General features: G+C 45.0%; 1 protein-coding gene across 1 annotated transcript in view; it reads right to left on the bottom strand.

Moving 5' to 3' along the window:
- LOC122817037 (transient receptor potential cation channel subfamily C member 4 associated protein) overlaps nt 1-16,783 on the bottom strand; it is a gene marked incomplete in the record, with an annotated part of 2,826,501 nt that overhangs the window by 2,596,488 nt on the left and 213,230 nt on the right. Inside the window, 1 exon segment of the mRNA XM_044090168.1 lies at nt 14,358-14,474. Coding sequence (XP_043946103.1) covers nt 14,358-14,474 — 117 coding nt within the window.

Below are 16,783 nucleotides of genomic sequence, written 5' to 3'. Positions count from 1 at the left end.
CTCAACCCTTGTGGGTGAGTAATCAAATCTGGAAGAGGACCAGAATCCACAGCGGGCATAGTAGATAAGGCCGAAGGAAGGGGAACCAAACTTGTCGAGGCCAGTACAGGGCTAAGAGGATCACCTTGCATCTCAACCAAAGAGCTTTCTTTAGGAATTGTGGGATGGGAGGATAATCGTAAAGAAGTCCTATGGGCCAATTGTGGATCAGAGCTTCCTTCGGGGACGCCCTCTCCGGAGGAAACCGGGCGAAATAGCTGCTGCACTTGTTGTTCGATGGTGAGACGGAAAGATCGTAGCAAGGCCAGCCCCAGTGGCTGAAGAATTTCGTCGCCACCTCGGGGTTGAGGGACCACTTGTGAGGCAGAAGGATGCATCTGCTCAGTTTGTCCGCAATTACGTTGGAGATCCCTGGAATGTGCGTTGCTATCAGAAAGCGGCAGGAAGATATCACCCACTGCCAAATTCTCGTGGCCTCTCGACACAGGGTGTAGGACTTGGTTCCTCCTTGCTTGTTGATATACCAGAACACGGACATATTGTCTGAATTGCAACTGTCCCAGAAGGGAGAACAGGATGAAATGCCTGCAAAGCTAACAGCACCGCTTCTCAGTTCTAGAAAGCTGACATGCAGGTTGGCCTCTAATGTGGACCATGTGCCTTGGACTGTCCTTCCCTGGAAATGGCTCCCCCCACCCGATCAGGGAAGTATCTGTGGTCAACATGGCCCTCGGCTAAGGGGGCTGGAATGGGCGACTCCAAAGTTCTGCATCTGGCCTCATCCACCAAAGAAGGACCTGCTTGCAGGAATTGGTTATGTAAATCTGGTAACTGAGGGGGTGGTAGTTTGGGAATCACTGAGAAAGAAGCAGCCATTGCAGACTCGCATGTGTAGCTTTGCCAGTGGCACTATCGGGATTGAAGCTGCCATGGATCCTAGGGCCTGAAGAACCTCCCTTGCTGAAATTTTGTTTGACAGAGTATCACCTGGAGTTGAAGCCTCAATCGCTGAAGACTGTGGACTACAAGTGACACTAGACAGGACCGGGTATTGAAAACTGCTCTGATGTATTCCATCTGTTGCGTAGGAGTAAGGTTGGACTTCTCCCAATGTATTGTTATTACCAAAGTTTTTGTCAGAGAGTGTGTATAATTTAGGGCTGTTACCAGAAGACACTCAGTGGGGGCGGTGAGGAGCCAGTCATCCAAATATGGCAACACCCGGAATCCTTGTAGTCTCAAATGAGCTGTGACCACTGCCATGCACTTTGTGAATACTCTGGGGGCTGTAGAGAGACTGAACTGGCCCTTAGCCGGAAGCAAAACAGACTCCTGGAGCGTTTGTCCATTTTGATGTGGTAATATGCATCCTGGAGATCTATCGAGCACATCCAATCACCTTTCCTTAAAACAGGGGGAATGGACCGAACCGTGACCATCTGGAATTTGGCTTGGGAGACGGACTTGTTCAAGCTGCTAAGATCTAGAATGCGTCTCCAGTCCCCTGTCTTTTTTGGTACCAAAAAGAATCTTGAGTAGAATCCGGATCTGCATTGATCTGGTGGGACGGATGACTTTTTTTGAGACAGCTTTATTATCTCTGAAGCTGCTGCTTCCCTTTAACTGGGTGGAACATCGGGAAGCTTTTTTGGAAGCTTTGGTTGACAAAGGGGAATGGTGTAACCTCTGGTGATTATACTTTGCACCGAACGATTGGTGTTAATAGACTGCCAGGCAGCTTGATGCAGAGAGAAACTATCCCCGACTGCTTCCAGAGGTAAGCAATCGGGCTGCTCTTAAGAGTGCTGGTAAGGCTGTCCAGAGGAGTCATCCCTGAAGCCTTGGTTACAAGAATCCCCTCTATCTCTGTAGGGGAGTCTTCCGGAATTGTTGCCCCCTCTGCCCCTGGGGGTATCACCACCACGTGGCACGGAAAGGACCCCAAGATTTTTTTGCACCACATTTTCCCACTCTGATTCCTGGAGAAAGAACGTTGAGGATTGGAAAACCATAGGCTTACGGCAGACAGGGTCTTGCCAGCTAGCTCGCATCTGGCTAGTGTGTCCTTTAGCTTAGGCCCAAAAAGGTACGATGCTTCGATGGGAGTATTCAAAAACAAAGACTTGAAGGCATCTGCGAGGTCAGAAATGCGCATCCAGGCATGACGCCTCATAATGCATGAACCCACTGCTCTAACTGCCCCTTTGGTCGCATGTGATAGCAACCTCATGGACGAGTTGGAAATAGATTCCAGGGTTACGAGCTGTGATGCAACGTTTTTCCCTTACCTTGTCAGACACCTGTCCTGCGAGTGTCCAGAGAGTTCTGAGATCAAGTCCTACTGGGGCTTCGTAAAATATGCCAAATAGTTCAGAAACCGTATGAGAATGGTCACTGATGCAAAAACTCGCTTTCCAAGTCTGTCCACCACTCAGGACCCCTCTGTTGGGTGGGTGAACAGCGGGACTCACCTCAGCCAAGTCTTTTTTTTATGGCCGCCGCCACCACCATAGCATTGACTGGTAGCCCACTTGAACCAATGCGGGTTCTCCTCAGGAGGGAAAAGAATTTTGTCTCGTCTCCGAGGGATTGCCTCAATGGAATCAGGGTTCTTACAAGCATGATGCCCAACAAGCTGGATGAGCTTGTCAGCAGGTGGGGGTCACCCAAGAGGTAGACCATGGACTCCTCAGAAGGAGGGTTGGAAGACTTCCAGTCACCTGTTTCAGCATTTCAAGGAGGTGACTGTGGGGACCCTTCACCATCATCGTAATCAGTGTCTTCCGTTAGGGACTCCTTGGGCGAGTCATTTCCTCTTGCATGTTCTCTTTTGAAGGGGCTCCTAAGTAGGGGTCTCTGAGGAGGACTCAGAAGAGCAGGTACCCTGAAACAGGGGTGCCCTGCGGCTTCATTGCCCTGTGCCCCGGAGAGGTGGTCTGTGGCAGCTGTAAGCTCAGGGAGCGAAAAGTATAGTTGTGTACCTATCATAAATGTAGATGTTCGAGTGTATTCACTGTTGCAGTCATTACTCTTGGGTTACCCTGCTGGCAGGCTACCCTCAGTCAGCCAGAATTCCAAAGTCTAGGTCCGGCGTCTGTTGCTGTCGCCTCTTCCCTAACGTCAGTGCGCGAGGGGTATAAAAGAAGCAGCAGACGCCATTTTCTTCAGTTTTTCTTGCCCCAGATGTCATGTGCCCCCAATTTGGTAGGCTGAAAAAATATGCCAATAAAAATGCATACACAAAAATAACATTTCCTTTATCTACAAGCAAATACACCAAATAGGTTGTATAGGATAGAGAAGTGCAGATAAGTCCCAGCAAAGAAAAGGGGGAGGGTAACCTGGACTGCAACAGTGAATACACTCGAACATCTACATTTATGGTAGGTACACAACTGTACTATGTTCATCATGTTTCACTGTTGCAGTCATTACTCTTGGGTTGAATCCCAAAGCTAAGGATGGGTGGCTGGGCTAAACAGGATTAGGAGTGGCTATGAGGCCCTGCAGAACTGCAGTGGCAAAACCTGCTCTGGACTTAGAGTAAAGAGGTAAGTGGTAGTGCTTTGTGAAAGTGCGCACTGAACTCCAAGTTGCAGCCTCTAAGATATCTTTGGTTGGTACTCCTCTGAGGAAGGCTGCTGAAGTGTCTGCTGCTCTGGTGGAATGAGGCCTAATGCCCTAAGGCACTGATTTGCCACACTGAAAATAGCAGAAACGGATGCAATGGCCTATCCATTTAGAAATAGTCTGTTTTGAGATAGCCTTTCCTTGTCATCCAGCAGCATATGACACAAAGTTGCTCAGTCTTTCTGAAAGCTTTAGTTCTGTCCAAGTAAAAGTGTAGATGCCTGTGTATGTCCAAAGAATGCAGACTTTTCTCAGACTTGTTCTGTGGATTTGGAAAAAAGGTAGGCAAGTGAATGGTTTGGTTGAGGGCCACACTGGATACCACCTTAGGCATGAATGTAGGGTTTGTCCTCAGAGAAACCCTGTCTGGATGAAAAATGATAAAAGGTTCCACAGCCATGAGTGCTTGTAACTCGGAGACTCGCCTTCCAGAGGTTATTGGTAGGAGTAGAGCTGTTTTCCAGGATAAAAAATTTTATATCTGCTGTTGAAGCTGGCTCGAAAGGAGGCAGTGTGAGTTTTTCCAAAACATAATTTAGGTCCCAGTCTGGAATTGGTGCTCTCCTTGGAGGCCTAATGTTTTTGGCCCCTCTGAGGTACTGCCTTATTAAAGGATGAGAAAGGATAGGTGGTTCCGTATTGTAATGGGCTGAAATGGCAGAGGCATGAATCTTAATTGATGAGAAAAGAAAGACCTTTGTTCAGCATCTCAGTTAGGTATTGTAAAATCTGAGGGATATTTGGTACACACATGTGAATGCCTTGTTCCCGGTTCCAAGCACAGAATCTCTTCCATTTTTCTGCATAAGACTTTCTGGTAACAGCTTTTGAAAGAGGAGTGTTCTGAATGGTTACATTATCCGCCATGCTGCCACATTTAAGGTCCTTAAGTTGGGTCTGCAGGATCCGATTGCTTTGTTGGGTCAGCAAGTGAGAAGTCTGAGGCAATATCCATGCTGGACCTTGAGATAAGCTCTTTAGGACTGGGTACCAGTGCTGGAGTGGCAAATCTGGAGCAATCAGTATCATTTTTGGCTTCTCTTGTCTGACCTTTAGGAGGACCCTGGGAAGGAGAGGCAGTGGAGGAAAGGCATATACTGTTAGATTTTTCCAGCTGAAGGACAGGGCGTCCATTTTCCATGCTTGCTTGTGATAAATCCTTGTGCAAAATCTCTGCAATTGGCAGTTGTGAGGGGAGGCAAATAGATCTATGTCTGGGCATCCCCATTTCCTTATTATCATGCTGAAGACTTGTGGATCCAGTTTCCATTTGTGGGGACACATGAGGTTTCTGCTTAGTTCGTCTGCCAGAGTATTTGTTTTTCCTGGCAGGAATTGTGCTTGCAGGTGAGTTTAAAAAGCCAATGCTGTGTCCCATAAGGTCATTGCTTGTCTGCAGAGAGGGAAGGAATGTGTACCTCCCTGCTTATGTACCACATGACCGTAGTATTGTCTGTCTTTATCAGTAGTTGTCTTGAATGAAGCAGGTCCTTGAAAGCTGTCAGGGCATTTTGAACAGCTAGCATCTCTTTTGATTGATGTGAAGATGCATCTGGTTTGCAGGCCATGTACCCTGAATACATTTTCCTGCCATATGGGCCCCCCAGGCATAATCTGATGCATCCGTTGTCAGTGTCTGCCTGGCTGTGGGTAAACTGAATGGCAGACCCTTGTAGTGGTGACAGGCTTCTGCCCACCATCGAAACTCCTGTTGCAGGCAGGGAATGAGTGCAATTACTGTCTCCAGGCTGTGGCAATGCTGAGTCCAAACACTTTTTTGTTACCACTGTAGTTTCCTCATATGCTGTCTGGCATATGGAATTAGTAGAATGCAGGATGCCAAGAAACCCAGGGCTTGCAGGATTTTCCTTGCAGATAAGTGGGTTTTTGTTGCCAATTTCTTGAAGTAAGAAGTCAGTTGCTTTTGTTTGTCTGGCATGAGATAAGCCATCTGGGCAGTTGTATTTAAGCTTGCACCCAGGAATATCATCTCTTGAGAGGGCACTAGTTTTGATTTCTTTTCGTTTACTGTGTACCCTAGGTCAGTAAGTAACCTTTTTACAAACGCCAGATGCTTTAGAAGAATGTCTTTGTTCTCTGCTTAAATTAGGCAGTCGTCCAAGTAGGGATATATCCGAATTCCTCTATCTGGAAAATGCAATTACTGGTGCCAGGCATTTTGTGAAGACCCTGGGCGCAGTAGATAAACCAAAGGGCAGTGCAGAGAATTGGTAATGCATTGAGCCAGCTATGAATCTGTGGTATCTTCTGCAAGACTGTCTGATTGGGACATGCAGGTAATGCCTCTCTCAGGTACAAAGTTACGAGCCAAGCCTTCTTGCCCAGCATGGGCAGTAGCTGCTGTAGAGTCAACATCTTGAATTTTGGAACTTCCAGAAACGTATTTAGTATAGACAGGTCCAGTATTGGCCTCCAGGTTCAGTCCTTCCTGGGTACTAGAAAAAGTCTGGAGTAAAATCCTTGCCCCTGCTCTTGTTGTGGTACTTGCTGAATGGCCCTCATTTTCATGAGGGCTGTAATTAGTTTTTGTGCCTCTGCCCATTGATTGTGTGGCAGGTCTGGCATACCTTTTGACCTTGGTAGAGTGCGAAAATGGAACCTGTAGCCTTGGGACATTATGTTCAGAACCCATTTGTCTTGGGTAACCATTTGCCAATTTGATGAAAAAAGTGCTAGTTTTCCCCCTAAGGGAGCTGCCAAAAGAAAAGTGCTTGGATCTGGTAGAGGAAAGTCATTGGGACCATTTCCTGTAAGGTTGTGATTTGTCTTCTCCGCTTTTGGAGGTAGGAGCACCCCCACTGTTTAGGCCTGTATGAGCTTTGGGGCTGAGATCTGCCTCTGGGACGCCTGTATCTGCCTCTTTGTGGTCTGTCTGACACTGGAAAGGACCAATTTTAGAAGGCCAGTTCCTGCTAAACCTGGGTGGCTGTACCTGTAAGAAATCCTTGACTGTCTGCATGGATTTTGCTTTATCCTCCATTTATTTCAAAACCTCTTCTGCTTTAGTACCAAACAAAGTATCATGCTGCAATGGTGCATCTAATAATTTTGCTTTAACATGATCAGGCAGATTCTGTTCCTTTAACCAAGCATGCCTTCTAATAACAGAACCTGTGACAGCAGCCCTGCACAAGGCCTCCAGTGAATCATAACCACATTGCAAAGTATGCTTTCCCATTTGTTCAGCTGCATGCAATAAATCCTGCAATTCCTTGTTCTCTGAACATTCAGTATTTGTCAACAATTTCTGTTTAAGCAGTGACATTAAATATTGCTGATAGTTAAGCATATGAAACTGACAATTTAAAGCCCTTACAGCCAAGGTAGCAGAAGTATATACTTTTTTCTCCCATCTGTCCAGAGCCCTAGAATCCCTATCAGAGGTGACAGGGTTTTTTGCAGTGGAGGCTTTAACCCCTGTGGGACCCTGAGATATAGTTTCTGGGTCAGCAGTGGGGTTTTATATAGGAATTTATGAGAATCCGGAACCCTGTAGTATGTGTCTGGCTTAGCAGGTACAGGGGGTAGAGTCAGGGGACAGGCTGGACTCTGAAAATATATCTACAATGTCTAAAACAGGTGGAATAGCAAGGGGTCTGTGCTGAGGAAGTAGCAGAAAGTCTCTGAGCCTTTTCTTAGATTCAGAATAATCTTGGCTCTCCCAGTGGAAATGCTCCCTCATGGTATGCAGAGTTTCCCCAAAAGAATAATCCACAGGAGAGGCTGAAGGAATGGATTCTTCAGCTTGAGAATCCTCATAGGGAAGCATGGAGTAATCCTGTTCAGAAGAGGAATCAGAGGAAATAGAAACCTGATCAGAAGAATCATACTCTGTCTCTTGCCTAGGCCTCTTATCAGGAGGGGGATGGGAGCCCCTGATCAAAGTAATTAGGTCTTTGGCCATTTTGAGCATCTGTTTTTTAGGCATGGTAGTTGTTGGAGAATGCTGTACTTGTTTCTTTGTCATTAGAGCTGCATTAGTCTTTGAAGCTGAAGATGGCTTAATATATAGTTGTGTAGGTCTGAAGACACCCTCAGAAGCAGATGCCTGCTCAGCGGCTCGGGACCCATCTGAGGGAATGGCTTCCGAGTGTCCAATACTTTGAGTATCCAGAGGCCCAGTCGGCTCAAGGTGGGAGTCGAAAGCAGCCTGTGGCTCTGAGGTAGTGGGCGCCAGGGGCTGCGAAAGCGCCTCACTGAGAACCGGCGAACCAGCGACTGGCCTGGCAGAGGCCTTGTAGGTGGTTTTGGACCTCGGATGCCTATCCTTCTCCTTGTCCTTGCGTTTTTTGTAAACTCCGGTTGTCGGCTGGTCCGACGGCATTATATAATTAAATCTTCGGCCAAATGCAAAATCAAACAGACGCTTAATAGTGCGTTGGTTAAATCTAGCACAAAACCGACAGCTAGCAATGTTGTGATCAGGGCCTACACAAGGAATACAGTAAGAGTGAAAATCCTTATGAGGTATTTGCTTCCCACAAGAAATACATTTGTTAACTTTTTCTGACATCGGTCTGGAGCAAGAAAAAAGTTTCCCCAACGGGGTACTTGGCTTTAATGAAGACTTCGGTTCTGAAATTCGGATTCGAAAATCTCTGGAGTCGGACGACCGGCACTTGCCAACTGCTTTTGCTTCGGGCACCGCATGGTAAGAAAGACTGAAAAAATGGCATCGGCTGCATCTTTTATACCCCTGGCGCACTGACGTCAGGGAAGAGGCGACAGCAACAGAAGCCAGACCTAGACTTTGGAATTCTGGCCGACTGAGGGTAGCCTGCCAGCAGGATAACCCAAGAGTAATGACTGCAACAGTGAAAGACGAACATCCTAGGGTTCCTACATTAAAGGAGTGCTTCCAGAAGTGAGAGCCCTCTCCACTGCGTGGAAAGCAGGTCTGCCCAAAGAGGGATGGCACCCAAAACTGAGAAAGACAACCTCGGGACTGGGGTCACACCCTGCTCCGATGAACCTGACCCCGGGGCTGGAGCCTCAAGCAGGATCGGTGCAGACGAGACTACCGGCACTGATTCGGAACTGAAGACACACACAGAACCATGCTGCAAGCAGAGGAGCTCATACCCCAATCCAGAGATTGAGGAAGAACCAGTTCCATAGGAACCGACGACCAAAGGGGCAAACCCAGAGCCTGAGTGAGGTTCACTTTAGGTGTCACGGTGGTGGGTTCCGAAAAGGACAACAGAGCAGAAAGCTTCGGAACCGGAATGGTTGAGGGAGGAGTGTAAGAAGGAATCCATGGAGAAACCAACCCAAGTCCTGCAGGCAGGTGGATGTTGGTGGGGGTATCTCCCCTGGGTGCCAACAGCTGGTCCACAAGACAAACCACACAGAGTTCTGACAGGCTTCTAATGGATACTCCAAACAGGGAGTCAGGTCGATCAATGAATGGGCTATACATCTGGCCCAAGAACAGATCTACAGAAGGGGAGTATCGGGTCAGTGGTACAAGGACTGCCAGCACCGATGTGTCAAACTTAGAGACAGATATTAATGGGGTCAAGTCCATTTTGGTCGGAAAACTGCTCTGTGTCGCAGAGGCATTCTGAGCCAAAGCCGGAGGTTCCAATATCATAGCAGATGAAAGCATCAAATATGTGCCTTCAACCGTAGTGGCCACAGGTACCGAAGTTGTAGTAGGTGCGGTGAGGTCTATTAAGGATGCCAGAGGCAGGATTGGAGCCGAAACTAGTGCCAGTATCATAAGTTTCAAAGTGCTCGAAGCCGACAATGGAGCCGAAGAGGCAGATTTATGGCTCAGAAGACAACTCTGAGGGGCTTTTGATTTCACAGGCTTACCCTGATCAAACGAGGGTGAGGAGGGAACAGAGTGGGACCTCTTTTTGTCTTTTGTAGGAGGGGTTGAGACCTCCATCACAGAAATGGCCTCTGAAAAGGGAGACTTAAGTAACCCTTTCAGTATCAGTTTATTCTTGCGCTCATTCACAGTGCATTGACTGAAACTTTGACAAACGCCACAGGGTGGTTCCACCGAAAGATGGGGCACCCCCCCAAACAATATACACAATCATTGTGAAAATCACTATTAGGTAACTTGCCATTACAAGAAGTACAATGTTTAAACCCTGAAGTACCTTTCTTATCCGACATCTTGACAGAGACCCAACAGGCTAACACTTCAAAGACAAAAATGCAACAAGTTTGTCTTAGTAGGTCTAAACAGTTCAAAACCACAGTCATATAGATATAGATATAAATAAACACAGAAACATCCTACTGAAAAACATTAACAGGTTAGAGAGAAAATAGAAATGCCAGCTATGGTATTGAAGGGATACCACAAGGGTAAGGAGAGAGGGCTGTACTAACAATGGCACTTGAAAGATTCCCAATGGGTAGAGCAAGGAAGAAAGGATGACAACCTAACTGTAAATAACACTAGAAAGACTAATGCTCACTAAAGGAAGAAATATCAGAGAGTTTCCCACACAAAATTTCAAAAAAGTTTACACTTAGCTGAGAGCTCGGCTGAAACAGCTTTACCACTACACGGCAAACAAGATCCAAGGGAACAGGAAGGGCATTCTGGGTAGAAGCTTAGCTCGAGCATTTTTGGCTGGTGCGAACTTTGGTAACGGGCCGACTTGGTTCAGAGGGCTCGGAACCGGACCCATCAGTGATGGATGGAAAGAAGATCAACAACATCAGATCAATAGCTTTAACAAAATGGCTAAGCTATCCATATTATCTTGGAACGTATATGACCTTACATGTACAGATAAAAAGGAGGGAGTATTGCACTATATTAAGAAATGCAGAGTTCAAATAGCAATACTACTGGAAAAACACTTGGAAAGAAATTAACATGTGAATTTGACAAAAAGATTTCAGGATGAATATTCAGCAGAATATCAGGAAAAAAAGAGGGGGACAATCAGTCCTCCTTACAGAAGCACTCTTATGGTCTATCAGAGAAAATCTCTGGACCCTTGGTTCTTCGGGCCTCATCTGCCACATGGACGCTGTAGTTCATTTGAGTTCCCCCCTCTGCCCCTGAGGGAACTATCTCCGCATCTACCTTGTAAAGGACCATGGGACTTCCTGAATCACATTTTTCAAACGCCTCATTGACTTCTAGCAAAGCATCTTTGAGGGGCTGAAAAATGTATGCCCACTGCAGAAAGGGTATTTCCATCTTTTTCACACCTGGAGAGCGTGTCCTTCTCTTTTGGGCCAAACAACGAACTGCCATCAAAAGGTGCATTGATGAATGAAGACTTGAAGGGCTCCGCAAAATCACACAAGTGCATCCAGGCATGCCTCCTGATGGCAATGCCTTAACCCACTGCCCTTGAGCTGCCTTCAGCAGCATGAGAGATCAGCTTCAATGATGAATTTGAAATAGATTGAAAAGGTAGTCAACTGTGAAACCACAGCAGTAGTGGTCCCTGAAAGAGATTTTGAAAGTTACTTGATAAAGTCCCTTTGTAGTGTCAAAGTGTGCCAAACAGTTCAGCGTCCAAAGGGCAAAGGTCACTGAAGCATACACATGCTTCCCAAATCTGTCCAATGCCCTAGAGTCCCATCTGTTAGGGAGATGGACAGAGGTACTCTGCTCAGCAAGTTCCTTCTTGGTGGCTACCACCATGCCCATAGCATCTTCCTTACTCCAGAATGACCTACCTGTATGTGAAGCCAGAATCTGATCTGGTCTGTTGGGGATTGGCTAAACTGAGTCAGGATCCTTCAAGCCTGCCTACAGATCAAGTCAATGAGATCAATGGACGAAGTAACCCAGGAGTTAAGGACCAGCTCCCAAAGGCTTGCAAGCTGACTCCTCTGGGGAAGGATTATTAAAAGACCAACCTCCTCTCTGTTTAGGGATCTCAAGAACCATCTCCAAATGAGATGTCTTCTGGTGGTAATCGTGGAGACCCCCCCCCTCCTACATCGAAATAAATATCCTTGGTGACCAACCCAGAGGCGAATTCAAGTGTCTCCTCTTGCACGTGCTCAATGGGATGGTGCAGTGAAGTATTGAAACAGATAGTGAAACCCTGGTGGGTGGTATGGAGACTTTGGCTGGCTGTCCCAGTGGTGCAGAATGATGCTGCCCAAGGATCAGAGACATCTGGGATCCAAAAGGAATATCCAAGAGGGTAGGATCTGCCCACTCTGCCAGAGTGGAGAAAACCCTCTTCACCATCTCAAAGGTAGAATGCTCCAGAGAGAAAGAAGGAAGACAACAGTCGAGAAGCTGGGCTTCTGACACACTGAATCCCTCTGCCCCAAAGGCAAACGTCTGAGCCAAGATGTCCACTGCCGAAGCTCTGAGAGATGGAGACAGTTCCAAAAACTTCAGAGTTGACTCCAACACATTGAATCCGAAAGGAACATTTCAGCTCCAACAGTCATCAAGCTCCGAGAATATCGGAGTCAGTGCACTCCGGGATATCTTCAGATCCAAATATAAAATCATCTTCAGATCCAAACCAGATATACCCAAAAGACTTTGATCCAGGGGCTCTAAAATAAAGGGTCGCATCAGAAAAGGAGTTAATTGGTGGAGTGACAGAAGGACAGACTTTCTGACCCATAGGGGTAGGAGCCAGGATAACTCTCATCTGAATTTGTGCCGTGAGAAATCTCATTATCCTGTTCACACATTCACTTCAGTTAGACTTCTGGAAGATTGAGAGGTTGCTAAAAACTGGGACTTGGAATGTCACAGTTCCACAAATGGAGATGGAACTCTAGAAGGTACTGGGTCTACAGTGGGAGACTAACTAATCCTAGGGTAAAGATGTCTGATCCAAGGTGCTCGAGGCTGAAGAGGAAGTTGTCGGATCTGGCACTGAAATTGAGAAAGTCTTCAGATCCTACTTCTGAGTTTTCTTGGGAGGGTCTGAAGGAGTTGAAATCTCCTAAACCATTAGGATTTTCAAGATAGTCTCCTTAGTTTTAGATTTGGAAGGTTGAGCTCCAGTAATCACCTCAGAAAAAAGGTGTTGGAAGCAACCCTTTTTAAGTACAAGTTTATTCTTACTATCAACAAGAGCTCATGGTTTGAACTTTTGGCATATGCTACATTCAACCTTTAGATGATCTGGGCCTAAACAGTATACAAATAGGGAATGCAGATCCAATAAATGCAACTTGTGCACACACTTTTCACGTTTTTTGAACCCTGAAGAGCCTTTTTCTGACATTCCGACTAACAGCAAAAAAATTACAGAAGAGAGAAAACTTTTTTTTTATGTATGAAAGAGTATGGAATGGTATTAAGATTACACAAAATGTGTAGATTACAGAAAAAGGAAAAGGGAGGTGAATACCATGTATGGTAAAGATTACAGCTTTGTGTAGAAGAGAGAGAGGAAATATCTAAATATACAAGATTTATTAAGTAAATTTAAAGAAACTTTCCTTGAACAACTCGAGAGTTGAAATGGGACCACGTCTTATTTGTGACACAGCAAATGAGATCTGAGGTATGTTAAGGGTGGGTCCACTGTGGGTAAGGGAAGAGCTCAAGAGCTTTTTGGTGGCTATGAACTAAAGCAATGGCCAAGTCAGATCACAGGATCAGATCTGAACCCAACAGTTGAGGACAGAATGAAAATTGACATCAAATGCACTGAACATTATAAAAGAACTGCAAAAGGGATCGTTAGAAAAGGGAAGGAACAAATTACATAAAAATAAATGGAAATTGTGGGAATACATGCAGAATAATGCTCAGAAGGAGGGGTGAGGTTTACGGGAAGGCAAAAATTCAGCAATTTATGTACTGTTGGACTGAATTACAAACAGAGAAGACATTTGGTATATAATGTATGCAAATGGAAAAATGTTAACATGGTTTGTTTTCTTTTCTGTTTGCCTACGTCTTAAGTGTTAATTTTATAAAGGTGTTAAAAATGAAATCAAGCATCGGCATCATAGGTTCATAAATACCAGGCTAATGACCATCAGGGCCTTTATAAGCCTAGCCATGCAACCCAACCCATTTGTGTTTCTATGTATCACTTGCATTTATTAGGTGATGGTATGTTAGTTAGGAAGTTTCTAAAGGCTATGGGGGGCAGAGTATGTTAGTTTAGGTGTGGTTTTCAACTGCATCTATCAGAGATATGGGGGGACCAAACCCAGAAAGAATTTCAGCTTCATCATCCACCAGCCAAGGTTGCTCTTAAATAGGGTTAGGAACAGACTCTGCTTCACATGCATGGAGAGCCTGTTGCAGATCATGGGGAATCCTCAGAGACAACTGTCTTGACAACATGTCCTACTTATTTTACAAGAAAACTTTGAATCCTTGCATCTTCTGGTTCAGATGACTTGTTTTGCAGATGTACAAAAGATCCATCAGAGTTGGATCTGAAGATGCCTTCCTTATATGCCAGACATCGATTTCCTTTCAGTAAACTGTAGGCAACAGTTTAGAGTTAAGGGCTTAAAACGATCCATCAACAATGTTACCTCCAAACCCACTCGCACACAATTCAATTCAGCACTTAAATCAATGCACTTCTCTACTGCACTACTTTAACTTTTCCAGACATCAGTTCTGCCGGCCAGTGACCATATTGTCTCTCACCTGTAACAAAATCTCAGAAAACGAAAATGCAACTAGTTACAATTTGTTCAATAGTTAGAATGACATTTCTTACAGAACTATGTGGTCAGACAATTACAAGTCACAAAAATAAGAGAAGCAAACTTACATCTACACCTCCAAAAAGATCAAAGATGCAGGTGTTTGGAAATGTTGACTCCTGACCACCCTTTCTTTCTTCAGTCACAAATGCCATGGCTTCCAATGACAGAAGTGGAGAAATCTCCTGCAGAGAGATCATACATGACCCTGGTTATCATTTCCAGTCCAAGAAAATATATCTTACTAGTCAAATGAAAAAAATCAACTTTTATGCTACTTACATTTCTTGGAACGTGATGCTATTTTTACAGTAGAGTAATAAGTAATCATTTAGCTGGGGAAAAAATTAGCTAGTATAGATGAGCACAGACTATGACACAGGCTATTCTATTTTAAATATCTGGAGCTGGAGAAGATATTAACAATGAGGCTTAAGCCTACTGGCCCTTCTTTAAGGTAGGGTAAGTGCTCATGAGCACTCGCACCACTGTTGAATATCCAGCAGAACCTGGAATCACAGAAGTGGCTTGCTCATGGGAGGCAACTGATTACATCTCATGGAAGCACGAAATACAGCACAAAATCCTAACTCATACCAGCCTCTTGCACTCAAATGAGCATGTGCTGGAGTTAGGGCTTAAAGAATGCGGAAGAGACCCCCCCCCCCAATGGAGTGTTGAATCCTCCTGGTCAGTCCTCACTCCCGTAAAGGAACATATGGGCTCATTTGCCAAGAGGGGACTTGTAGTCAAATAGACAAGAAAGGCCAAACAAAATAAAAAGTAATTAAAATTGCTGCAATACAAATTAAAGGATACTACATGCAATCCACATTTGGAACAGCTTCAGAATAAAAAAGTGGTTTATTAGTACTTTAAAAGGAAAGTACAGTTTTGTACCTACCATAAATGTAGATGTCCGATAGGTATGCATCTGCAGTCCTAACATATGGGTTGTCCTGTCTCAGGCAGCCCTTCGGTCGGCCTGATTCCAAAGTCTGGGTCTGGCCTCGGCTGATGTCACACACCACCCGACGTCATAGCTGCTGTTTATTGGGTATAAAGGCATCAGCCGACGCCATTTTCCTCAGTGTTTCTTGCCCCAGATGCCAGGTGCCCTCTAGGAAGGCTAAATTTGGATAAATGCAAATAATTCCAAACAGTAGAGAGCAAACAATATATATATATATATATATATATATATATATATATATATATACATATATACAAATACACCACAATAGATTCCCCCAGCTAGCTAAAAGAGGGGTAAATACCCTAGGAATGCCACAGAGGGGAAGGAGGGTGGGTAATCCTGACTGCAGATGCATACCTATCGGACATCTACATTTATGGTAGGTACAAAACTGTACTATGTCCTTCAAGGATGCATCTGCAGTCCTAACATATGGGTAGAATACCATAGCCAAACTGGGGGAGGAGACACTAAGATAAAGATGGTGTAGTTAAGATCCCTTGCAAAACAGCAGTTGCAAAACCTGCTCGGGATCTAGAGTATAAGGGAAGATTATAATGCTTGGCAAATGTATGCACGGAGCTCCAAGTAGCAGCTTCTAAAATGTCTTTGGTAGCCACTCCTCATAGGAAAGCTTTAGTGGTGGCTGTAGCTCTTGTGGAATGAGGTCTGATATTATCAGTTGTTGTCTTTCCATGAAAAGAGTAGCAAAATCGAATGCAATTTCCTATCCATTTTGAGATTGTCTGTTTTGAAATTGCTTTTCCTTGCATTCCTGTTGCATATGCTACCAGAAGCTGGTCAGTTTTTCTGCTGGTCTTAGTTCTGTCCAGATAGTAGCGTAATTGTCTGTGCACATCCAAGATATGTAGCAGTCTTTCCCCCCTGTTCTGTGGGTTGGGGAAGAATGTAGGTAAATGAATCGATTGGTTCAATGATACTCTGGAGACCACTTTTGGCATAAAGGTAGGGTTAGTTCTCAGAGAGACTCTGTCCTGATGGAAGATAAGGAAGGGTTGTACTGCCATTAATGCCTGTAACTCAGATACCCTTCTTGCTGAAGTAATTGCTAGCAGGAAGGCAGTATTCCAAGACAAGAATTGTAATTCTGCTGTTGCTGCTGGTTCAAAAGGGGGAAGTGTTAACTTTTCCAGCACGAAGTTGAGATCCCATGTAGGTAAAGGTGGTTTCCTTGGAGGTTTTACATTTTTGATTCCTCTCAAGAACTGCCTAAGTAGAGGATGAGAGAAGACAGGAGGATCCATGTTGTATTCTGCTGAAATTGCTGATGCATGAATCTTAATGGAGGAGTAAGACAGGCCACTGTGGAACAGCACTGCTAAATATTCCAGGATGTGTGCTATGTTTGCCAATGAGACATTTTCTCCCTTTGCTGCACTCCAAATGAGGTATCTTTTCCACTTGGCTGAATAAGTCTTCCTTGTGGAGGGTCTGCGTGCCTCCAGGATAATGTCCTTAACCCTCTGAGATAAACCGGAGTTATTTTGTTTTATGCAA

The sequence above is a fragment of the Protopterus annectens genome, chromosome 12.part0 (assembly GCF_019279795.1).
Source record: "Protopterus annectens isolate FY-2018-M chromosome 12.part0, PAN1.0, whole genome shotgun sequence".
In the NCBI taxonomy this organism is placed as follows: domain Eukaryota; kingdom Metazoa; phylum Chordata; order Ceratodontiformes; family Protopteridae; genus Protopterus; species Protopterus annectens.
The sequence above is the reverse complement of the archived record's forward strand: the minus strand, read 5'-3'. Positions and strand labels throughout refer to the sequence as shown.